This window comes from Ictidomys tridecemlineatus, chromosome 10 (assembly GCF_052094955.1).
Source record: "Ictidomys tridecemlineatus isolate mIctTri1 chromosome 10, mIctTri1.hap1, whole genome shotgun sequence".
In the NCBI taxonomy this organism is placed as follows: Eukaryota; Metazoa; Chordata; class Mammalia; order Rodentia; family Sciuridae; genus Ictidomys; species Ictidomys tridecemlineatus.
The window spans coordinates 129818777-129845333 of NC_135486.1; the positions used below are offsets into that span (position 1 = coordinate 129818777).

Sequence of the window (26557 nt, forward strand, 5' to 3'; positions counted from 1 at the left end):
GAGGGGGCGGGGCCTTCGGCCTCACCCCTTCTCCTTTTCCCCGCCTTCTTTGTTTCTTCCGAAGCCACCATTGGCTGACTTCCCTCGGGACCGGGCGAGCCGCGGACCTACAATGAAAGGCGATTGGGCAAGGTTGCTGCCGCTCGGCCAGCAGCCCGCTCGCGATTGGTCAAGGAGCCGCCGGGGGTTTGAATCGCATCCCCGGTCGGGGAGGGTTCTGCCAAAGTGCCACGTTGGGCCGGGCTGCGGCGTGAGGAACCGGCTCTGGGCGCCAACCGGGGCGCTCGCGCCGGGGCGCCGGGGCGCCGGCCGTTGGGGCCGTTGGGCGGCGTGAGAGGAGTCGGGAAGCGGTGGACGGCGAGCTCTGCGGACCGCCGCGGCGGCGGTCAGCGAGTAGCTGTGGTGAGGCGGCGCGGCGGAGCCTGGGCGGAGGCGCGTCCCGCCCGAGGGCGGCTCTGGCTGAGGGCGGCGGGACCGGGGAACAGCCCGGGGCAGCGGCTGAGGCGGGACGGCGGCGGCGGGGGACGCTGCCCCTGGAATCCCCGGCAGAGATGCTGGCGGAAAACCTGGTGGAGGAGTTTGAGATGAAAGAGGACGAGCCGTGGTACGACCACCGGGACCTGCAGCAAGGTGAGGGCGAGGTCGCCCCGCGGGTGGGCGAGAGGCCCGGCGGGGAGCGGGGCACTGCTGGTGCGAAACTGTTAGAAAGTTGCCTTCGCTCGCGGTCGGGGATGCCGACGCCGGGAAGGTACCGCGCTCACCTGGCGGCGGGGCCCGCCCATCTCGCCCGCAGGAAGCGTCTGCGCCGGGCCCACGGCCCTGCTAATGCGCAGCTCTAATAAAGATCGCCGGGGCGCGTTGAGTGAGAAATCCACGCCAGGCACTGCTTGGAACGCTTTCCGTGGATTAACCGATTTAATCCTCGCCGCATTCCTCCGAGGCGGAGAGGGGTGAACCAGCGTGCCCCCTCTAGCTGGCAGAGCCAAGGAAGCCGCCCCTTAGGCTGCCGACCCCGCCGCCGCCTCCTCTGAGAATCCTAACAGCGCCCTTAATGGCCAGCACAGAGTGGGAGCTGCCGCAGGTGGCGGCAGTAGAATTGCTGTAGGGCAGGCGCTCTGCCAAGCCTTTGCACACCTACTGTCCTTTTAATCCGCATCTTCACTCTGAGTACCCTTTGTTATTCCATTTCCAGACGAGGAAAGCGGAGGCTAAAGGGTTAAGGGGCTTTCCTGAAGCCAAAGATGGAAACAGGTGTTTTTAAACCCACAAACTCAGAATGGGGAATCATAGTTAGTGTTCAAACCCTCTCTTCTCCTGGCCATCCCAGTTTCCAGCTTTTTCAGTTATTACCGTGTTTTTTTTTGTTTTAATTGCTTTATGTGTAGTTCAGCAGATGCCAGATGTGCACGTGGATTTCTTGTTGTTGGTATCTCCAGAGGACAGTCTTACAGCAGACCTCGATTTGGAGCCAGATTTTTTTTTTTTGGCATATTAATAACAGAAGTTTGCAGTTGGAGAACATTTTTTATGTGTCAGACACTCATAGGCCGTTTACACAGATGCTCATTTAATCCTCCTTACAACACTAGATGCTGATAGGAGATTCTAATACTAGTTAACTGGTAGAAGTAGATAGTGTTGGGGGAGCTAGAGTTTCACTTCAAATTCCAGAGCAAACGTTCTTAACCACTATACTGAATAATCCTCACGATTTTTTTTCATGCATCTTCTGTTTGTGCAGTTCTATGTAAACAATTATGTCATCTCTAAGCTTTCAGTGAAAACATCTCATTTACTTGCATATTAAATTATGATGATGCTTGTTCATGCTACCATTGATAGACTTGAAAAAACCCAAGTACCTTTTTAGGGAAAAGATGATTTCTTAAATTAACATTCAGTGACTTAAAGTGGTTCACCATTATGCTTATATAGTCTAGCTATTAGCAGTTGCAACACAATATTTGCCATCATTTTCTGTATGCCCCAAAGACAAATTCATCATATATTTCAACGACTGTTGTTTTGGTTTGCCCCATAAGGATTGATGGCCTACTTTGATACTTTAAGATTAATGAGGCAACTTCATGCAATTGCAGTAGTTTTCCCTGTAATAAATCAAGCAGTTTGTATAATCAAAGCTAGATATTTTTTTTTCCTGTGTATAAGAAGCATACATAATTTTTAAGGATAGGCTTTTTTTAAATCTCCCACAATTAGCTGATAGTTAGCTCATCATAATAGAAGCTTGATTGTAATATTGGCTGACTAAACTAAAGCACTCATACAGGATTACTGTTTTCATGGCTCTCTTCCATTAAGGTGCTTTAATCCACACTGCACTCTCCTTTGTGGGAGGTTATCAGAAACAACCAGTTACTGTTTCAATCAACTAAGAAGCAAGTACACAAGTACAACACATTGGGCTTCCATGTGGAATTCTCCTTAATCTGTGATCAAAATAAAGTCATCAGAGCTTTAAATTTAACAAGCCTTAAAGAACCTCTGAACCTCTTAACTGCTGATTTGCATTTGGAATTTGTTCTGCACTTTTCAAAAGATTTTTACATCCATTATCACAATGGTATTTTGACATGACACTCAACTAAATGGGGTAGGAATAGAAGATGGGAAATTCCAACAATCAAAACTTTTGAATATGGCCTATGAAAGAATGAATACTGCAGTGTGGACAAAAGGATATCTTTCCCCCACTGAACTTTTTATGTGATGCATAGAATCAAACCCAGGGCCTTACTTGTGCTAAGAAATGTTCTACCACTCAGTTAACCCCCAGCTAGAACTGAATTTCTAACAGATTTCAAATCTTGTTCATTTCTCAAAAATTTATTTTCTGTTCTATGTCAGATATTAATCTAGGCACTGGGGCCAATGGTGCCTAGATAGGTAGACAGGATTCCTAGTCTCAGGAAGTTGATGTTCTTTCTAGGAATCTATAGAAGCCTGTTGATGCTGCCTCGTGCTGTGTGCCCAGTATGGTGCCTGGCACATTATAGGTCATCAATAGATGTTTGTTACTGAGTAAAGTTTGGGAGCAACTCTGTCCCTGAAACAAATCAATTAAGCAGGTCTAATGGGATCTTATCTGTAGACATCTGTTTTTTTTTTTTTTATAATCCTGTTAACTTAGGCTTATTTGGAGTGGCTTAAAACAATGTTTAAAGGTCCTGTTCTCAAAGCCTTAACCATTACTAAATTTTTTACCTTTAGCAATGGAAGCCATTACCTAATAGATTGAGTCCTCCTTGTATCAAAGTTTTCTAGAGCATTTTTATTTAAAGTAAAACTGCAGAAAAATTCTAAACTCAGTAGACTCTTGTCTCCTGTTCATACCTTATTAGAAACATGTAAAGCTGAGTATAGGGAAAAGGAGAAACCCCTTTGCTTTCAAAACACTTGGATAGAGAGACTAGTTTTTGTCAAGAGGGCCGGGTTGGCACAGTGGGAATACTGACAATAATCTCTGTGGGTATGATCTTTTCTGGGACAGCAGGAACCTTCTGTGTTGGTAATGATGGTGTTTTCTTTGAAATGGGCCCCTGTGAACCAGGTGGAAAGAAATCAGAGACTGATTTTTCATTTACACCAACTGCCATTATAATTGTCCTTTGGTGAAGCTCTGCAAGTTAGAATAAGGATTAGGTTTCTAGTATGTAGATCAGCAAATGACATCTTAGTTTAAAGGAATCCAAAAATTTCTTTTCAAGATGAGTAACATCTTCCTTATGTGCACCTAATTCGCTGAATCACAGTTTGGAGGGTCATTAAAACTGGCACCATCATTTCTCTTGATGTTTATATTCAGGTTTTTGTGTTCCCAATTATAGTAACGTTGGCAACAGGAGTTAAACAGAAGCGTCACCAAGTGACGCATTTGACTTTGTAATGGGAAAAGCTTTCAGCCCTAATGTTATTGAATTACTGCTACAGACTACAGCTAACCTGGGAATATGTTGTTCCTCTTTTTTTTTTTTTAAGAAACTAAAATAAAGCTGGGCACTGTGGCACACTCCTGTAATCCCAGCCACTCAAGGCTGAGGCTGGAGGAGCACAAGTTCAAGGCCAGCCTCAGAAAGTTAGCAAGCCCTGTAACAAAATTAAAAAAAAAAATCAAAAGGACTGGGGATGTAGCTCAGTGGTAAAGGGCCTCTGGATTCAACCCCCAGTATGGAAACAGAAAGAAAGAAACTTAAGTAAAATGGGGAAATATACTAACAGTGGGACTTAAAATATTTCAAAATTCTGGAAGAAAGGTCTTTTTACTCCTCCCCCCCCCCCAAAAAAAAAGAAAGAAAAATTCACTCAGCTGCTTGTGCTAATTTTTTCTCAAGGCTCAAAGCTGAGTGAATATCTATTTACAGCTAACAGTTTACACCACTAAGATAGAATATTACCTGCATTCTTTTACTGATTAGTAAAAGAATATCAAACATATGAAGGTATTGATAGTGTTGCAATTCTCAAGCATGCCATAAATCTGATATTTTTAAAGTCTGCCTAAGCCAGGCCAGTTCAATAGGATTTAGAAAAGAGAATGAAAATCCTCATCATAAAATAGAAATGAACAGGTGTGCAAGGCTTTGAAACTATATTGTTCCTTGTGTGTGTGTGTGTGTGTGTGTGTGTGTGTGCATGCCTTAATTAAAAATATAAATAAAGGACATTCCATATTCTCCTATTCCCTCTACTAGTTATTTAGAAAACCTTGGGCTTATTGCCAGCTTTTGGCTCCTTTTGGTTATGGAAGCCAGATGCTACACAACAGGAAACAAACTTTTTTTAAAGACCAGGAAAAAAAAAAAACCCTCCAACATCTTTAAACTAACAGATGAAGTAATGTCCTATTATACAGTGTGACTTCACAGATGCTTTTCTTGTAGTTGAGACTTGCTAGAATTCTAAACATCCTATGAAATATTTAGGAGACTTGGAGACTTCAGGTTACTAAACCAGTTGGGTGTATTGTTTAACTGAAAATAAGGATCGAGATAAGGACAAGTCTCAAATTCTTTTTTGTTTGTTATTTACTAAAGAGTACTTGGCCTCTGATTCTGGGATGGAGGGAAGATGTCCTTAGCTGCTATTAAGTAACATAAGCAGTTTCATAATTGAATGAAAAGTGGCTGATGCAGCTCTCAATTGATTTGGAAGAGGTTTCTTTCAGCTTGGTTTTTGATTGCTAGTTAAGAACATTCTTGGTGAGTCTCTGATCCTTCCCAGTGAGAAATTATCACTTTTCAACAGGCCAGAAGTAAAGCATTAATGCTTAGGTAATGCTTTGATGCTTTGTCTTAATATATTGTGATGGTTTCTTTGTGGGTCTATGTATACACATTGCACACTCTGAGCATAGAATATTTATTTCATTCTCAGCCATATGTGGTTCTTTTGCATTTCATGGTAACAAGATATTAACTTGCCTGGGGCTATATATGCTTTTCACTAGCAGAGAGGGCAATAAATATCCAAATTGTTGAACTCTAGTGTCTCATTGCCATCTGTGAAAACAAGTAAACAAGACTAAGTCCCTCAACTAGGGAAATTTGTATCATCCATCCATCCATCCATCTATCTATCTATTTGCCTATGTATCTATAGTTTTAGTTGTAGTTGGACACAATACCTTTATTTTATTTTTTTGTGGTGTTGAGGATCAAACCCTGTGCCCTGCGCATGCTAGGTTAGCACTCTACCGCTCAACCACAACCTTAGCCCCTGTATCATCTATCTTAAAGGAATATGTGTAACTCCCTTTCATTAGCCTTAAAACTGTGCAGATGTGGATGATAGAGAATCTTGATGAGAGGAAATTAGAACCTGTTGACTGAGTAACTTCTGTCTTACCTGTGACTTACTGTATGGATTTATTTGATCACGTCATTTAAAAACTGGGTGACATGCCTTGTAAAGATAAAAAGTTTAGTGGTACATGCCTGTGATGCCAGCAGCTCAGGAGGCTGAGGCAGGAGGAGCACAAGTTCAAAGCTAGTCTCAGTAATTTAGCGCCTTTTCTCAAAAGGAAAAATAAAACAGGCTGGGGATGTGGCTTGGAGGTTAAGTGCCCCTGGGTTCAATCCCTGGTACAAAAAAAAAAAAAAAAAGTTTGTAAACATTTTTGTTAATTCAAACCCAGGGCCTCATGAACACTAGGCAAATGCTCTGTTACTGAGCTACATCCCCAGCCCTGAGGTCTTAATGTAATAATAGTAACAGACATTTTAAACATTGTTAATATCGAAATCAGAAGAGACTGTATTTTAGACCTGTCTACCAATATTGTTTTGTCTAAAATGGTGTAAAATGTTTTAAAATGAGTTGGAGTGATGTGTGGTAAATGTTATTGCTTTGAATTTTCCCACTGAAATCCAAACAAGTAGAATAACAATTATGCACTCAGGTGAACATTACTAGGTAACAAAGTTGTTGCTTTTCTGTTACCACTTATTCTAGGTTAAATCTTAGTAGTAATGTCAACCTTTAAAAATTCAGTTTAAATTCACATGAGGTTCCCTGTTTTCATAGTAAATATTTGTTCATAGTAAATACATTTTGCTGGGCATGTAGGCACATGCTCCAAATACCTGGAGACTGAGGTAGGAGGATCATAAGTTCAAGGCTAGCCTGAGAAACTTAGTAAGACCCTGTCTCAAAATAAAAGTGAAAGGGCTGGGGATGTAACTCCATGAAAGCATTCTTGCCTAGCTTGCACAAGGCCCTGGGTTCAATCCCCAGTACCACAAAAACAAAACAACTAGATATACACATGTACACATTTTGATATAATTGAAATGACTTTCCATCATACCTAGAATAAGATTCAAAATTTCTCTACCATGGCCTATAAAATCCTATCTGATCTGATTTCTGCCTTGTTTCTCCCACTCCATCTCTCATGTTCTTCCATCAGCTTCCCCCTACTGGCTGCTTGGCCAAGTGCTTTCTTAGTTCTTGCATGGTGACTTCTTCATCTTTCAAGCTGTAGCTGTTTCCTCGGAGAGATCCATCTTGTGACCTCTTGCTCTAAATTGTCTCTTTGTCCAGCTTAGCAACTTAGCAAAGCCTTAAGCAATTTAGTAAGACCCTGTCTCAAAATAAAAAATAAAAAGGACTGAGGATGTAGCTCAGTGGTTAAGGACTACTGGGTTCAATCCCCAGTACCCCCACCCTCTGCAATAAATCAATAAGGCCTTTGTTATAACCAAATTGAGGGGTTTCCCCCACTTATCTCTCTTATACTCCATATCACATTGGTCAACAAATCCTGATAGCTTTACTTTTAAAACGTGTCAGAACCTTGCTCCTTCTTCCCATCTCCATCTCTCCTACCTAGTACAGGTCACCATCATCTCTCATTCAGTTGATTGCTTCATTTTTCTGTCACTATGCTTCTACCTTTGTCCCTTTTGTTTACACAGCAGCCAGAGTGATCTTGTCATACCTCTGCTGGGTTCTATCACATTTGAGGTAATAGCCAAATCTTGACCTCCCTAGTAAGGTCCTATGCAAGTGAGTCAACCTTCAGGCCTCTCTGATTTGACTCCCCACCTTCTACACGCATTCTGTTCAGCCTCCTTGGCTTCCTTAATATCTCCAATCAGCCTTCCTCCCAGGGTCTTTGCCCTTGTTTGCCTCTGCCTGGAATGTTGTTCATCTAGATAGATCTGGGTAGGTCATTTATTCAGTTCCTTCATATCTTGATTGGAATGTCACCCTTGTCATGTTTTTAAAATTCAGCAACTTATCTACACTCCTCCTGTAACCCTTCCTTGCTTTATATGTTCTCTTTAGCACTTATTCTCTTTATTATATGTTTTATGACATTTTTTTCCTATTGGGAAAAATAAGGATATAAGCTCCATGAGAGTAGGGAATTTTTTTATCTGAGTTCCTAGTAGTCCTAGTGCCTAGAATGTATTGTCTGATGTTATTGAATGTCAGTATGTATGTATGAATGGTATTTATCACAAGTTTGTAAATTTAGTAATTTTTTGCTATCTGCCTTCCCCCATTAATCTGGGAATGTCAACAAAAAGCAGGAACTTCATCCATTTTATGCACTTTTCTAGATCCAGAGTTTTAATAGTGCCTAGCAACAAAAGTACTGATTTGTAAATCATTGGATACTAATTGGTAATATTTTGCCTGTGTATTATAGCACAGTTTGTAAAGTACTTCCTTACTTCATTTGATTTTTACAATCTTATCTTGACAAAAGAGTCATTGCTTTAATAACTCTGAAGAAAATTATATGTAGTGACTGATAAAGTCACCATCTTAAAGTGTTCTGGTAAAGCGTAGTCAGAATTGGACCTCAGACCTTCCTACTCAGAGTGCAGTACATTTTCCACTATATCAAAGGAGACTGGCCATAAAATTTACTGTGCAGATAAGTATTTCAGTTACCTATGTTAAAATAGTGTCTTTTTTTTATTACTAAGTTTTAATTTCTGGGGTTATGTATAGCATAAACAAATCCTATCTTATGTACATATATGCCTAAGAAAAAATACAGTTGGAAATTAAGCTTAAAGTAATATATGGTTATATGCTAAATGGAAGTATGAATCAAAAAATATCTTGCTGCTTGCTTAGCTGGTTTGCACAACTTGGAGAAGGACATGAAAGAAGTAGAGAGAGACAGACCTGGGGCAATTTTTTCACTGATACTGTATTTTTCTTTTTTACTTAATTTTTAGTCCCACTAGGAGTCCAGGATATATAACAAATTTTATTTACAGCAGCCAGATTCATTAGAATTTAGAAATCACTGAAAGATCTGTCTGTATGTTGACTCAAGGGTCCATCCAAAAAAGTAGACTGTCAGTCTATTTCACTTGCAAATAATTATAATTTTAGAAGTCAAAATGCTGAGAATCATCCCCAAATTAATAACTACATCTCCATAAAGTAGATTGCTATTTTTCATGTCATCTAAGTAATTCAAGTATGTGATAGTACTCCACTGACTAAAGATCCCAGTTCAAGTAATTTTAAGTAGAAGTTGGTTTTCTTTGGGCCATTCTATGTTGATCTGACTTGTATGTATTGGTTCATTCTTATTTTAAGGACTGGTTTATATAAAATGTTGGTTCATTCTTATTTTAAGGACTGGTTTATATAAAATGTTGAAGTGAGTTCATTTGTATTTCTGTGATTTATTTGTTGTGCTAGATCTCCAACTTGCTGCTGAGCTTGGGAAGACATTACTGGATCGGAACACAGAGTTGGAGGATTCTCTTCAGCAGATGTACACAACCAATCAGGAGCAGTTACAGGAAATTGAGGTAATGTCCTCAGTGGGAGAATTGCATTTTGATGTGTAGCAATCATATACTCCTACACTAATGCTTGCAATTAGAAGTACAATATTCTAAGGTAGATTCTTTTTTGAGAATAAAAACCATCAGAAAGGTGGAGACTTGATTTCTACTTTCTGTAGGTTTTCCCAGTACATAAGTATGTGATTTTCATCTTGCTGTACACTTAGTGAAGTGAACCCAAAATTTACTAATATATAAAGCAAAAAAAAAAAAAAAAATACGTAAGTCTTTGTGTAATTGGGAGAGGATGCCTGTTGGTTATATTACAAACACACTGCTTTCTGATTTAACTTATTAAGTTCCCAGCTTTCAATAGGTACCCATTATCAAGCTTAAGAGAGAAAACTATCCATACTGTTGGAAGTTCCCTATATACCCACTCTTTGGTGGCCTCTCATTTCCTCCAAACACCATTCCAAATTTGGATTTAGGTGTTCAAAAATTATAGTACCTGATTTCATAATGTATCAAAGAATCATAAAGTATATGTTTCTTTCTCCTTGCTGTTATCTTGATTTTACTTATATTTTTGGTGGATTTCATTAAAATATTACTTTTTGCCTAACTTAAACTTAAGATGAAAGATGCTAGACTAAGGCTTTAAAATGGAAGGTGCTATGACCTTATAAATGTTCCCATTAAAGAAACCTAGTTATATGTAGGCCACTTGACTATAAAGAAGATAATTGTTGCTATTAACCCAATAATTGCCCCATCAGAACAACTTTCTTCATACCCCAAACTTCCACCTACCCCCCAAAAAGCTTCACACTTAAATTCAATTATAACTCATTTCCCTCAGCTTGGTACAGTAGACCCAGAACTAGCAAGATATAAAAGACTCCATAATAGTAGCAAGATATAAGACTCCATAATAGTGACACAGTTCATTATAATTAGTACTTTCTAGCTCCAATTATAATTCTAGGGAAGGATAATTTGTAAAGATTTTTGAACTCACTCCGCACCATTTTTAGCATATCCTACATTAAAAACAGAACAGCGAGGTGCAGTGGCACATACCTGTAATCCGGCGGCTCTGGAGGCTGAGGCAGGAGAACTGTGAGTTCAAAGCCAGCCTCAGGAAAAGCGAGGCACTAAGCAACTCAGTGAGGCCCCGTCTCTAAATAAAATACAAAATAGGACTGGGGATGTGGCTCAGTGGTAGAGTGCCCCTAAGTTCAATCCCTGGTACCCAAAATAAATAAATAAGAACATAAAATATGCTATACCCTAAATTGAATTTAACAACTTATAGTTTGTCAGAAACCTAAAGACACAGGAAAACCAGGTATTTTAAAACTGTTGAACTAGCCAAGTGTTACATGTAGTCAAGGAAATCTTTTCCTGTTCTGGCTTTTTTTTTTTTTTTTTTAATATCTTTATTTTTATGTGGTGCTAAGGAACCCAGTGCCTCACACATGCCAGGCAAGCGCATTAAACCTTGTCTTTCAACTCTTTGAAAGATTTCCTGGAGCAACGTAGACTGTTATACACTGTGAGATACATTTATTTGTACTTGGATAGAAATATAGTCTCAATATATTGTGTTAATGTCTCCTATGAACATATCAATGAAATTCTAAAACTGATACTTATTTTAACATATCTCCCAAGGATAGATGAAAGAAGTCCAGATATTTGTGTAATTGGGAGAGGATGCCTATTGGTTATATTACAAACACATTGCTTTGTGATTTAACTCATTAAGTTACAAGCTTTCAATTCTGTGAATATTTCAGTAAAATTGACAGGTACATTAAAATAAATTGGAAATCATAACCTAGAGTTTACATATATTATATTAATAGTATATATAATATGTAACTATTATGTATTATATACTTTATATGAGCTTTTATAGGTGTTCTGCCTCTGGGGCCATTGGAGAAAATAGATTAAGTTGTCTTTCTACCTTTTCTGTGGTATTGAGGATTAGGCAGTTAAGACAGATTGTTTACATTCTGACAGAATCCAAAGATCTTTGAGATTCTTCAAATCTTCCATCTAATGTCATTCATAAAATGTTTCAAAGCATAATGGAAATGAAGTATACAGTTCAGATTTTAATGATAAATATATAATTAAATATTCAAGCAAATTTAGTTTAGAAACACTTTGATGAGACAAAACAGGATGTGGTCCACTGGTTCATAACTTTAAGCATTGAAGAATTTGGTGTTCTTTATCCAAAACTGGTTTGGGCTAAGAACAGTTACTGTCGTAGAGTTCTTCACTGCTATTATGGCTGGCTGGCTTTTCTTTTTTCTTTCTTTCTTTGAATCTCGTCATAAAAATAAATAAGGATGGGACAAAACAGGGAAATGAGATGGGAGCAGTACTGACAAAGCCCACTTGTCAGGAGGGACTCCCATAGTCTGTGTTTCTGCCTGCTTATGCATATCCAAGCCCAGAAGACTTACGTACAGATCACAAGTAGACTTCTGAGAGGGTTCTCTCTAGTAACCTAAAACAAAGGATGTAAAAGTAGCCAGTCAGCCAAAGAGCCTGATTCCCTACTTAAATGTGACCCCTGCATTATGTACCTCTTTTCATTGCAACCTTCAGGAAACCCTCTTTAAATATTTTATAAGGACTTTTCCTTAATTTAAACTTCATCAATTTTTTTCTCTTTGCTTAAAAACTTTTTAGTAGAATATACAGACAGAAAAAGAACACAAATCCTATGTATAGTTTGATAAATTTTCATAAGATTGGGGCTAGGGTTGTGGCTCAGTGGTAAAAATGAATAAACAAAATAAAGAAGAAAACAAATTTTTTTCATAAAGTAAACAGCCAGCATCCAGATGAGGAGAGCATTATCAGCCTGTCCAGGCACCACCCTACCAGCAGTATCCTAACACTGACATCCTAGATAAGTTTAGCATGTTTTTGAACTTTTACAGAAATGGAATCACTTGTACGAGTGGTAAACTAACCTTTTATTTTACTTAATTGGTGCTGGGATTGAACACAAGGCCTGATGCCATAATCATACATTCTACCACTGAGCTACATTCCTAATCCTAAAATAACTTTTTAGAATATACTGGTGTTTCCTCATTAATAAATGATAATTATTTAAATTTAGAGTAGTATAGTTGAAAACCAAAAAGTCAGCTCTTATATCCCACCACCTAGAAAAATTTAAATTGAGACAAATGGTCCAGAAACAAACTAGTCAGAGTGAATAAAGAGTTGTCAGTGCATAACTGATGAAAATACTACATAAAATCCGAAACTCAGCCTGGCACAATGGTGTATGCCTGTAATCCCAGCAGCTCAGGAGGATGAGGCAGGAGGATTTTGAGTTCAAAGCCAACCTTAGCAAGACCCTGTCTCTAAATAAAATATTTAAAAAGACTGGGGATGTGACTCAGTGGTTAAGCCACACTGGATTCAATCCCTGAAGTAAGTAAGTAAGTAAATAAATAAATATTGAATGAAATCCCAAATTCTTGATTTATTATGACAGTAGATAAATGACTGGGAAACTGCCAAAGGCTGTTTTGTAATACTACCACAAATATTCATGCAAAACCTATTTGTGACTTTCAAATAATTCTCATAAAAAATGATCAGTATTTTTGATAGGTGTAGCTTAAAAAGCTATTGAAAGAAATAGTTCCATTGGCTTCAGAGAAGTCTGGAACCTGTCACTTTTATTCAGTGCTAATTTCTATTTTTTTTAAGAGTCTAGAGCAAAGTTTTTTTGTTTTGTTTTGTTTTCTTTTTTTTAATGGGAGAGAGAAGCTGTGGAGAGTAGTAGGATCTGACACAATCTTTGCTACCATCACACAAGCCTTCTATAGAATTTTAAAGCATTTTGTGCTTTTTTTTTTTATCAGTATTCTACTGTATTTTATGCTTATTTCTTGACTTATTTTATCCCCCCTCCCATTTCTCTTTGCAACAATTAAAACATTGCTGTGTTTATTCATGGTCTTTCACACATAGTAGGTAACCAATAAATACTTGTAGAAATTTAACAGATAAACTGTCTATAGTGCTGGGATTATAACTCAGTGGTAGAGCGCTCGCCTAGCACTGGTGAGGCACTGGGTTCGATCCTCAGCACCATATATAAATAAAATAAAGGTAAAAAAAAAAACATTAACACATTTTTTTTTTAAAGAGTGAGAGAGGAGAGAGAGAGAGGGGGAGAGAATTTTTTTTTTTTAATATTTATTTTTTAGTTTTCGGCGGACACAAAAATCTTTGTATGTGGTGCTGAGGATCGAACCCGGGCCTCACGCATGCCAGGTGAGCGCGCTACCGCTTGAGCCACATCCCCAGCCCGAGAATTTTTTTTTAAAAGAGAGAGTGAGAGAGAGGAGAGAGAGAGGGAGAGAGAATTTTTTTTTTTAATATTTATTTTTTAGTTCTCGGCAGACACAACATCTTTGTTGGTGTGGGGTGCTGAGGATCGAACCCGGACTGCACGCATTCCAGGCGAGCGTGCTACCGCTTGAGTATATTTATTTTTTAGTTGTTAGTTGTAGTTGAAGACAATACCTTTATTTGTTTTTATGTGGTGCTGAGGATCGAACCCAGGGCCTCATGCTTGCTAGGCAAGCGCACTATCACTGAGCCACAACACCAGCCCAAACGTTAACACATTTTTAAAAAAAGTTTATAAGGCTCTTTGAATAATTAGGAGAATTGTTTATTTAAATAAGAGATTTTTTTATTTACTTATGCATGCTGGGGATTAAATCTAGGGCCTCACTCACACTAGGCAAGTACTGTACCATCAAGCTATACCCAAGCTGCCTACCTCTGGAGATTGTAAAAGAGGTGGAAGGAGCTCTGGCCTGGATGTTAGGAGATTGAGGTGTACACCTCAATTTTATTTGCAGATAGCTAGAGAATTTAGCCATGTAAATTGCTTCTCAGATCTGTTTACTCCATTGTGGAATGTGATAATAATGTTTATACTACATTGATACGTAGTTGTTCTAAGGGGATGAGTTTATGCAAGTGATATATTTTAGACAATGCAAGTTGTGCAGAGTTTATTTATACCCATGTACTAAGAATTTTTATAATGAAAGAATCTTAATTCTGAAAAAAAAAATAAATCCTCTTGAATTACTGGAGAGATCGTTAAAGCAAGCCAAGCTTTTAATAGAATTATAGGTGACTTTGATTTTTACAGTCATGCCCTCCCCACCCCAAATTTCCTACAGGGAAAATATATTAATCAGAGGAAAGAGGCTTTTCAAAGGTAATAGGAAATATTTTTTCGTTATTATGGAAAATAATTTTGATGCTAAATTCAGAGGATTTGGGCTGTAATCCTTCATTTAAGGATAATCCCAACACTGCTGGAAAGCCAAATTTCCATTTTGTTTCATTCCATGTGTGTTTTTAGTTTGGGTTGTGTGTGTCTACCTTGGCAGTCCACGTTAGGGTTTTGCAATTGCAAAGAGGTGTTAAATAATCCTGCTGGCCTTTCTTTTCTATTGGCTTACCTCAGTAATAAAAGTGGTTTGTTTTATAGCCTTTGTGCAGGACAAGAACCTTGTACTCATGATTGGGGTGACTTTCTGTGCAAAGTCCTAGCCAGTAAGATAACCCAAGGCACTTAAACTTTAATATTCTGGCTGTAAATTGTCATTTTTGCTTGCATTTCTGCTGCCCTGTGTCCTCCTTTCTCCACTGTTTTGCTTAAAACGTCTTTTCTTCTGCTATTTAGTATGGAAGTCAAATTCATTTGAGACTGAGTCAGAGATCCTGAATTAAGAAAATCAGATCATCAGAAGCATGTCTGTACCTTGAAGGAATGGTAGGAAATAAGCAAATTAATTTCCTTCCAGATTCGGGCGGGGGGAACTAATAAAATAATAAACACTAATAAAATAAACACTAATTTAGAGACCAGACCTGAAAGCAGGGCATCTGACTCCATAGAATTAAGAGTTGATGTTTGACTTACAACAGGATTTGTTTAAAGATCAAATTTTTAAGTTGCTGACCAAATTAGTCAGACTCTTTGTAACATATAACTGAATACTGGAGAAGTGAAAGGCTTTTCTGATTAAGTTTGATGTGTAACATAAGATTAAACTACTGCATCTAAACAAACTCCTTCGCCATTCTTTATCTTCAAACCCAAGTCCTTTGAGACTAAAATATCACAAGTTCTTAATGGTGTCCTTGTGTCTTTATCATGCTTTTTATATCAAATAAGGGGGGCTTTCGATAGTTTTTTTTTTAATAGCTGCTTTGTACTTATTTGTAATTATTTGCATATTGACTTGGTAAGATGAGTCTGTGACTTGGGACCCATGGAGTGGGTGGTAGAATTGTAAATGTCTCCCCTTAGGTTACTGGTAGGTATTGTTGCCTTGGGAATAAGCAGAGAAATAATCTGGAAATGGGGAAGGAGGAGAGAATTAGTGATTAATAGGCTCTTTTCCCAAGAGGGCTAAAACCAAAGCCCATCTCAAAATCTTTCAATTAAGACTGAAATGTCATGAGAGATTTGAGAGGTTGTGAATAGAAGTATAGAAATTGCCATTTTGCTAACATTTTTTAGTCACAACTCTGTGTAAGGAATGGAATAGACAGATATACAAGAACCTTTCCTTCTGAGAAAGAAGGCGACATTAGTGAGTAAACAGTTCATCTAATTGTTGGTGTGTTGTTTTGAGGGACTCACGAGGAGTGCTGCTTTAGGCAAGGCAGCCCAAAAGTCTTCTATAAGGATCTTATGTTTGAAATGAGCCCTTAGGAATAACAGAAGTTTTTAAGCTTTTAGTGTGTGTGTGCCCCGAAATCCTCTTAACTACCTTAAGCAATTAAGATTTCTACCATTACTACAGTGTGATATGAAAATACCTGTGATTTCTGTTGGTGATGAAGTCACAAATACCCCCAGTCCTATTAGTGTTTTGTTGCCTCCATTCATATTCGCAGGAAATGCTCAATTTCAATTAGGAATTAGCAAAGTATCTTGTCTTCCCCATCCGTGTTCACAAACCCCTCTTTTATTTGTGGACCCAGACTACTACTACTCCCTGATAGAGGAGCGTGTCCCCTGGGAGAGAGGAGGTTAGGGTAAAGGCCCTAAAGGAGGGAAGAGCTTGCCTTACTGTAGGGCAACTCTTGAAGTTTAATAAAAGCACCCTGAGTGTGAAAGAAAGAATCAATAGCTAAATCAAGCAAATGAAGCTGGAAAAACTGCTTAAGAAAATGTTGCAATTTGATAGACATTAAGTAATTGGTTTTCCTCCTTGGGAATTGTGGTTATGCTAAAATCTAAAGTTTTCTCTCTCAGAAATATAATACTGCCTTGGATTTACTTTAAAATGACCAAGATTGAAGAGAGTAGAGATGTTATAAGACTATCGGTAATTGTTAAACTAGATTATGGGTATGTGGGAATTTATTAAACAATTCTGCATTTATGTGTATTTGGAGCTATAATAAAAAGTTTTAAAATGTAATAGGTAAGATTAGCCATCTGTAGAAAAGTTAAGGGGCAAAGTAACTAGTTTGTAATTTCAGGGAATTAATGATTATAAGAACACATAAAAAATTTTTTTTAAAGAATACTGTAATGACAACTGGGATTGTGGCTTAGTGGTAGAGTGCTCACCTAGCACATACAAGGTGCTGGGTTCGATTCTCAGCACCACATAAAAATAAATAAAGGTATTTGTCCAGCTACAACTAAAAGCATATTTTTAAAAATGCTGTAATGATGTAGCTAAAATATATCTTAATGTGAATAACTGCAAGCAAGCTAAGTCCTAAGAAGGAAAATGGTAAGTATTAAGGTTACAAATCAAAGTTTGGGGCCAGCGATGTAACTCAGTGGTAGAGTGCTTGCTGAGCATATGTGAGGTCCTGGGATCCATCCCCATCACCATGTCTGTGCACGTAATTAAATCTTCCTGGTGAATCTTAGCATATGTAAAGTGTGAAAACTTTAAAGAAAGATGACACTGGCTAGCTGCCTCTTATTGAGCAATTTTACCATATGCCAGAAACCATGCTGGACTCTACAAATATTAATCTTTATGTACATTCATATAGTAGTATATTTGGAGGAGGAAAAATAATCTTTCCTGAACTCCTGAGTTCTTTGTTGGAACAGACCCCTGCAACAAAAGACGGATTAACAAAAGAAAAACAACAGAGTTACTAACACACACACACACATATATATATCTTATTTAGCATATTAACAAAGAACAATAAATTTTTAGAGAGGCAACTGGATGAAAAAGACTCCAAGGGCAGCAGTTTATGGGAAGGCAAATAAATAATGGACAAAGGCTGACAAAGCTTGTTAATGTAGACTCCTCTGGTGCTGATCTGGCCCATGAGAGTCTAAAGTTGTTAGTGGTTAACCTTTGTTCTGCCTGGTAGGGAGGGAAGGTGGGGATACCCTTTGTATAAATCTATGTCCTGCTTTTAGGCAGATACAGGAAGGGCAGAGAACTTTCCTGCATCATCTTCTTAATTGCCTTCAGCCCAATAGTTCTTATACCAAAGAGGCATATTGTGGTGTGACAGACACATCATGGTCCCTCCAAATATATATTTAATCTTATAGCCTTATGAGGTAGTGATAAGGAAACCTCAGAAAAATCAAGTTAACCATGTATAAATGGCAAAGCTGGGCTTCATTTCCAGATCTGACTCAAACCTGGTTCTTAGCTATGTACCACTGCCTTCAATCAGGCACTCTGATCCTGTGCCCACTAAGAAACTTCAGTTCATGAATTGGCTTTTCACATGCCATTTATGTGTTCCAGTCATTGGTAGGATTAGCTCCTATTGTAATTTAATAAATTATTGTCTGATTATACATTAACCTTTTTAAAGATTGTGAATCCGGGCAAATAATATGTGAGGCTTTATACTCCATATAAAGTAGCTTACAGGATTTCTACAGCTTTGTATGTATATAATTGATATACACACATATAAAATATGCCTGTGAACATATATATTCCTGTAATTCTGAACATTTTTCCCACTGCAGTTTTTCTCAGGGATTGCATACATATCCTATCAATGACAGGAACCTCCAATGATGTTGCTAACAAGAGAGTAGAATTAAGGACCCAGGGGCTGGTGTTGTGGCTCGACAGTAGAGTGCTCATCTACCAAGTACGAGGTCCTGGGTTCAATCCTCAGCACCACATAAAAATAAATAAATAACCGTATTGTGTCCAACTACAACTAAAAAATAAATATTTAATAATAAAAAAAAGAATTAAGGACCCAGTCCTACAGTTCTGAAAAAGCTTCCCCTATGAGAATTTGAGGTTGATTTTTCAAGGGATCAAAAGAAACTGGTGGGGTTTGAGGCAATAAAGAACACACACAGATTTTCATAGACACTGTGCTGCGTGGGCACTTAACCTCATTTAATCCTCTCAATCTACACTAATAGATTCACAAACCCTCATTATCAATTCTGAACCCAAAAGACCTGTGAACCTAGATTTTTTTTTTAAAGAGAGAATTTTTAAAAAATATTTATTAGTTTTCGGTGGACACAACATCTTTATTTTATTTTTATGTGGTGCTGAGGATTGAACCCAGCGCCCTGCGCATGCCAGGCAAGCGTGCTACTGCTTGAGCCACACCCCCAGCCCCGAACCTAGATTTTTCACTTAAGTTTGCAGCAAGTTCATTGGCAGCAGGTCTTGATTTTAACTGATCCAAGGTTGCTCACAGTCTTTGTACTTTTTGATGCAGAAGTATTAATGCTTTTTTTTTTTTTAAGAGAGAGTGAGAGAGGAGAGAGAGAGAGAGAGAATTTTTAATATTTATTTTTAAGTTCTTGGTGGACACAACATCTTTGTTGGTATGTGGTGCTGAGGATCGAACCCGGGCCGCATGCATGCCAGGCGAGCTGCTACGGCTTGAGCCACATCCCCAGCCCCAGTATTAATGCTTGATTCCATGGTCCTGCTCAGCCTCACAGGGGTACTGCAGAAGTGTAATGCTTGCACACCATGTTGTTTTTCTAAAATGCAAAGAATATGCCAAAACACTTTTGGCTCTAAGAGTTTCAGATGAGAAAGCCAAAGTTAAAGAGAGGCTGCGTGGTAGCTCAACACATTGCTCAGTTATGTAACTAGATTTGAGAAGAGACCATAGATACTTTTTCCAACACTGTTAAGAGTCCATTGAAAATCATTTAGCCCTGTTCTTTGAAAGAAGTCTACTTACTGGCCCTGGAGGTACTTGAAGAGTTCTATAAAATGTCTCAAGAAGATTATGATTCCCTTTGTTGTCATAACCTGGCCATTTAGAAAGAAGTCTTAGCAGGACCAAAACAATCTGGTCAGTTTCACAAACAAGGAGGATGACAGTGAGAACACCCAATAGAATTAAAAATAATGGTGGTCATTGAAGCATATTAAACTAAAATTTTCTGGTTAAATTAATGTATTTTCCATTACTTTTTGCCCAGAACGCCTCACTCAGAAAAAAATTGATTTTTTTTAAGAGAAAATCATCTAATATCCTACACATTAGGCTTTCTTTTTTTCTTTTAAGCATGGTATTTTTGTTTGAACTTGGATCTTGCTTTCCAAGCTTTTTCTCCTGAGGGATTATCATATCTCACTATGTTTTCCTTTGGAATATTAATTTTCTGCATGTTATGTGCTTTGTAAAATTAGACCAACCTCATGATACATAGGAATACTGGTAGGCATTGAGGGAGTTCAGCATATGAAGGATGCTCTGTGTTTGTTTTTTATTAAGTCAGGTAGGTTTTTTGTTGTATTTTGTTTTTTGTAGTGCTGGTGTTTTAGAACCCAGGGCCTTATTACACTTTCCAAACAAGCACTCTACCTCTGAGCTATAGCCCCTAAAAACTTCAGTTTGGGGGGGATTTAAAGTATTATGGTATAATACAAATTATACACTTGTCTTTGTCTCTGGTTCCTGGCATATAGATCTTAAAACCCTTGAAATTTTTGGAGTAGTATGGTAGGCACTGACCAGAGAAACCAACCACGTGATTAGGGGGTTAGAACTATCAGCCCACTCCTCAGCCTCTGAGTCAGGCACCAGTGGCCATTAATTGAGTTGGTCATACCTGTGACATGAAGCTTTTTTTTTTTTTTTTAAATATTTATTTTTTAGTTCTCGGCGGACACAACATCTTTGTTGGTATGTGGTGCTGAGGATCGAACCCAGGCCGCCTGCATGCCAGACGAGCGCGCTGCCACTTGAGCCACATCCCCAGCCTGACATGAAGCTTTTTGATAAAACTAAAACAAAGCTACAGGAGCTATTGGGTTGGAAAGCACGTGGATGTGCCAGGAGGGTGCTGAGCCCAGAGATAAAGTGCTGCACCAGTCCTCACCCCACACTAATTGGTTTGAGAGAAACAGAGAATTGGGGTTGAAACCCTCCCAGTGTTGTATCTGCTTGTGTCACCTTGTTGCAATTATCTTCTCTTACAGTATCTGACCAAGCAGGTGGAGCTTCTACGGCAAATGAATGAACAGCATGCAAAAGTTTACGAACAATTAGATATCACAGCAAGGGAACTGGAAGAAACAAATCAAAAGCTAGTTGCTGAAAGCAAGGCCTCACAGCAAAAAATTCTGAGGTAAACTTTCTAGAATCTATAGAGGAAACTCTATAGAGGAGTCATTTTGTCTAAGTTGGAGTACACATAGCTGTAGAGGGTTTGGGTCAATGTGGGTAAAGTTTAATTTTAATTCTTTTGGGAGAATGAAGATTAACTGTAAGTCCTTTCCAATTAGAAAAGCCCAGTTTGCGTGGCTAAAATCTCTCCACTGCTTTTGTCCTTAATATAATATGACAAGGAGTGATTGGCTTCTATGTGTTCCTCGCAGCCTGACTGAAACAATTGAATGTCTACAAACCAACATCGATCACCTCCAGAGCCAAGTGGAGGAGCTGAAGTCATCTGGCCAAGGGAGAAGACAGGGGAAATGTGACCAGGAGAAATCTGCACCCAGCTTCTCCTGTCTGAAGGAACTATATGACCTCCGCCAGTAAGAACCTACTTTTCTGTGGATTTATAAGTTGAAACATCCATGTCATTGACACATCCTGGATTCCAGTAGTTTAAAAAGTACCATTTTGGGGGAATGGCACTTGGCTATTAAACTACCAGTGGTTTTAACAAAACCATTTAAACATACAAATTTGAATTCTTGGGTACTAGTAATTTTATGAAAACTCATTTTGGAAAGTCTCAGGAGCATTTATTTTATTACCTTTAATGTGTTAAATCTTCATGTAAGATTAGAAATACTTCTGATAGAGTACAGATTTTTGAGTTGTATTTTGCCTTAAAGTGAAGGAAAAACATGGGAATTTCAGCAAAACAAAAATCCAGGAGAATATTTTTTTTTTTGCCTGAAGAAATGCCTTTTATAATTTAGAGTTATGAGTTTAAATCTTTAAGAACTATTTATTCAACACCTGATATGCAGCAAATGCTTTGCCATACATGAGGAATGTGTGGTGCCTTTGTGAGCTTTCATCTTAGTGGAGAGGCAGTCCTGCTATAATTACACAAATAAATACAGTTCCAAGTTGCCCAGGACAGAACAGGAGAGAGACCATTGTTCATTTGGTGGTGGTTCTCCTTGACTGTCCACCAGATCACCTGTGGAATTTTTTCAAAGTGAAAATAACCAACATTCCCTCAGACCTAAATTAGAGTTTCCAAGTGAAGGTAAAAAGCTGGTTAAAAGTCATAATAGCAGTGGCTCTTAACCTTGCCTGAATGTTATGAATTGCTAGAGAGCTTTTAAAACTAACCCTCCAGGTCCAGGCAGCAACCGGCAAGATCAGAATAGATGGGGTGTGGGAGGCAGATGTCAGCTGTGTAGGTGATTTGCTCTACAGCCAAAGGCATGAACCCCTCTGGGCTGTTGTATTTCCTAGGAAGGCAGCTGTCATGCTGTGGTCTTTGGGAATGAATGTTCTGAAGTGTACTTTAAGCCAGGCGTGGTGGCACACTTCTGTAGTCCTAGAGGCTCAGGAGGTTGAGGCAGGAGGATTGCAAGTTCAAAGCCAGCCTCAGCAAAAGCAAGGCACTAAGCAACTCAGTGAGACCTTGTCTCTAAATAAAATACAAAATAGGGCTAAAAAATTGTTTGCTTTCATGTGTTTATTTCCTAGCCTCACAATTTCACTTGAACCTCTACTCTGATTTGAAATAAACTGAATATCAATCATTATCTCCACTAAAGATTTAGTTCAAGGGCTGGGATTGTGGCTCAGTAATAGAGCACTTACCTCATATGTGTGAGGCACTGGGTTTAATTCTCAGCACCACATATAAATAAATAAATAAATAAATAAATAAATAAATAAATAAAGGTCCATTAATAACTTAGATTTAGTTTAAAAACACCCAGTCTCTTCCTTTGCACGCTTGGTTGACCTGTGTGCTGTATTCCTTCACCATTTCTCCCCTAGACACTTTGTTTATGACCATGTGTTTGCTGAGAAGATCACTTCCTTGCAAAGTCAGCAAAGCCCTGATGAGGAAGAAAACCAGCACTTGAAAAAGACAGTGACAATGTTGCAGGCCCAGCTGAGTCTAGAGCGGCAGAAGCGGATGACCATGGAGGAGGAGTACGGGCTCGTGCTGAAGGAGAACAATGAACTGGAACAGCAGCTGGGGGCCACGGATGCCTACCGGGCGCGGGCGCTGGAGTTGGAGGCTGAGGTGGCAGAGATGCGGCAGATGCTGCAGGCTGAGCATCCTTTTGTGAATGGGGTTGAGAAGCTGGTGCCAGACTCTCTGTTTGTTTCATTCAAAGAGCCCAGCCAGACCCTGCTGGAGGAGTTGTTCCTGACTGTGCCAGAGGCACATAGAAAGCCTCTCAAGCGCAGCTGCAGTGAGACGGTCCTTAGCAGTTTGGCAGGGGGTGACATTGTGAAGGGCCACGAGGAGACCTGCATCAGGAGGGCCAAGGCTGTGAAGCAGAGAGGCATCTCCCTTCTGCATGAAGTGGACACTCAATACAGTGCTCTGAAGGTGAAGTATGAAGACCTGCTGAAGAAGTGCCAGCAGGAACAGGACTCTCTGTCCCACAAGGCTGTGCAGACCTCCAGGGCTTTGGCCAAGGACCTGATGGGTGTGAACACCCAGTCTGAATCCAGTGCCAGCAGCTGGGAACCTGCCTCTGTTACCCCAGAGCCCATCAGTTCTCCCAGTACCACGGCACCACCAGAATACAAAGCACTGTTTAAGGAGATCTTTAATTGCATTGAGAAAAGCAAGCAGGAAATAGATGCACAGAGAACAAAATACCGCTCTCTCACTCCTTATTCCTAAATGAGTCTCCAACTCTACTACTGACTTACCTGTGTCTTTACCAACCCTCTCCCATTCAGACTTCAGAGGCTGATGTTGCTCATGATATATGCTTCATTGCTTTGCTTATGTAGCAAATTCAGACAGCGAGAAAACTGTTGTCATTTCTACAATTCAGTTCCTTTTAAGTGTTGTAGGAAATCCCATGATAAATTGGCCTCTGGGCTGGCGCACTCATTAGGCTGCAGTTCCTAGAAACACCTTAGAGCCAGTTGAGGGACATCCATGCTCCTGGAGAAATTGGCTTGGAGTTACTGTAGTGGGGGAAAAGGGCAGGGTTGGAACAAAGCTAAGCAATTCCTATTGCCTCCTTGCTCAACTTCTCAAAACTTTGTAGAAGTCAGGGTTGCCAAACCGAAATATCTTTTGCAAACACTGTTGGATACTGTGAATTCATTTTGGAAGAATGTTCAAGAGAAAGTGGGAGTCTAATCCAGAATAAATGACAATTCCAAGCCCTCAAGTTTTGTTATATCCACCAATTGAGTTGTGACTGACAGATAATCCTAATATATCCAAATCCATCTGAATACCAAATTCAAATGGCAAGCTTTGGTTTGATCAAAGCTTATTAGTATATGTCCTAGAGGGCTTTCCACCCTCTTTATTCAAATCTTTTACTCAAAGCTACAGCCTTTAGGATAGGTGACTGTGTAAATCTTTCATTCCTTTCCCAAATTTAAGCTAAAGGAGAAAGATCAAATCCCTTCCGCCCCCAGATGTGGTCTGGCTGGCCAGCTTGCCTGCTAGAGCCACTCCTGCTCAGTTCTTCGAATTCCTGTAAATGGTTTTGACTTGCTGCAGGATTTCCCACCTGCTACTTTACTAAGCAGTGTTGATGTTCTAACTGTGGAAATACACTTACTCTCATTTGCATACTTTTAATTTAAAACTATTTAAGAGAACCGAGGTTCTGATTATTGTATATATTTTTCTAAAAGCCAAATAAAGCTACCTGTGAAAATGGTCTACTGCTTATTTTAAGACGGGGTCTCAATAAGTTGCTCAGGGCCTTGATAAATTGCTGAGGCCGACCTCAAATTTGTGATCCTCCTGCCCCAGCCTACTGAGTTACTGGGATTACAGGCATGTGCCATCACACCCAACTAATAGCACAAATTCTGCTCATTTGTTGCTAATTGCTCATTAAAATTATGTGATTGAAAAAAATTTTTCAAATTTATATACTCTCTAATTTGTACTGTTTCTAAAATGTCTGGCTTGATTCTGAATTAATAATATTTGGCTAATTGACAATATTTTTTCATAAGTACATATATTTTGTGATTTTTTGAAAATCATAACAGCAAAATATTTAAATGAATTTTTGATATCATATAGAAAATATGTAACAAAGCATATCTTTACCCAATTCTTGCATTATCAAGTAGTAAAAAAGTATTCTGAGACTAAATAGTATGAACCTGTATTGACATCATTAACACTAGGAAAATAGAAAACATAACTTACCCCCCACAGTCATATAAACTGGGTTGCTTGTAGGTCAAAAATTTTTTCCATATTTTTTGTTGCACTATAATTGTATGTAATAGTGGGTTTATTACGTATCTGTACATACACATAACATAACGGTATAATTTGATCAGTTCGTTCCTCGGTATTTCCGCTGTCCCTCCCTCCCTCCCTCCCTCCCTCTGGTGCCTTTTCTCTACAGGAGGTCTTTCAATTTTCATGTGATTCTCCAAACATGGTCATTTAATCATAGGGACAAAAACATACTTTTTAAATTAAGATGAGCATTGATTCTAAGTTAGATTTTCTTTTGGATTAAGATTTTAAAAATAAGTAAAATATTTTAAATGACATTTTAAAAACCATCCCACATTTTTAAACAAGAAAATAAACATTTTTCTGAATTGTTTTTATTGAGCTATCTATTTCTGATGATTAACATTCTTTAATAGCTATATAGTATCCCAGTCTGAAGAAACATAATTCACTTAAATAACCCCCAGTGAGTAGATCATTTTATTATACTAATAAGTTCATAATAAATAATATCAAAAATTTGTGAGTTGAGAAGATAAATTATTGGAAGTAAAGGCAAAAAGATAAGAGCATTTTGCTATTGCATCTTCCTGTTTAGGAACACTCTTCCACTAATTCTGGATAAGGATGCCAATTCTCTCATACTTGTGCCAGTAAACAATTTTTTCTTATTTAGTTTTGAAATGGGGATCTTGCTATGTTGTCTGCAGTGGCCGAAATTCCTGGGCTTATACAATCCTGCTTCAGCCTCCTGAGTAGCTGGGATTATAGGCATGCACAACCATACTCAGCTTTCCTTGGGGTTGTCTATATATAATAAAATCATCATCTACAAATAGACTGCAATTTGACTTTTTTCCACATTTGGATACCTTTTGTTTTTCTCACCTAATAGCTCTTATTGGTTGGGATGCCCAGTACTATTACATTGAACAGCAGTGGTTAGAGTAGGGTATCCTTGTTTCCTCTTCTCAGAATTAAAGCTTTCAACTTTTAACTTGAGTATGGTGTTTGCTTGGGCTTGTCACATATAACCTTGATTATGGAGTTATCATTCTTCTATACTAATTAAGTTTTTAGTGTAAAAGGATGTTGAATTTTGCCCAGTGGTTTTTGGGCATCTATTGAGATAATTGGTTTTTGTCCTACATTTCTGTTAATATGGTGTACCACATTTGTTCAAAGTTTATATTGAAACATTTTTGCATTCCAGGTACAAATCCACTTGGTCATGGTGAATGATCCTCTTTATGTGCTGTTGAATTGTACATCTTGATCTGAGATGATGGTGATTTTCCTCATTTGACCTATTCTTAGCATGAGCAGTCGTTCCTAATGTTGTCACTCTTGCATATACACT

At 38.7% G+C, this 26557-nt stretch overlaps 1 protein-coding gene across 3 annotated transcripts; it reads left to right on the forward strand.

Moving 5' to 3' along the window:
- The first annotated feature begins 189 nt into the window (after nt 1-189).
- Nucleotides 190-24652, forward strand: Cdr2 (cerebellar degeneration related protein 2). 3 transcript variants are annotated; one of them, XM_040277339.2, is made up of 5 exons: nt 190-402; nt 9193-9305; nt 20786-20934; nt 21185-21346; nt 22785-24652. In XM_040277339.2, exons 2-5 carry the CDS (start codon nt 9267-9269, stop codon nt 23647-23649), a joined length of 1215 nt encoding a protein of 404 aa, XP_040133273.1. In that variant the 5' UTR covers nt 190-402; nt 9193-9266; the 3' UTR covers nt 23650-24652. The 3 variants fall into 3 exon arrangements, with proteins under 3 accessions (XP_040133273.1, XP_005323798.1, XP_021581122.1); XM_005323741.4 differs by having other exon boundaries at nt 192-630; XM_021725447.2 differs by lacking the exon at nt 190-402 and adding an exon at nt 15040-15129.
- Nucleotides 24653-26557: the final 1905 nt, after the last annotated feature.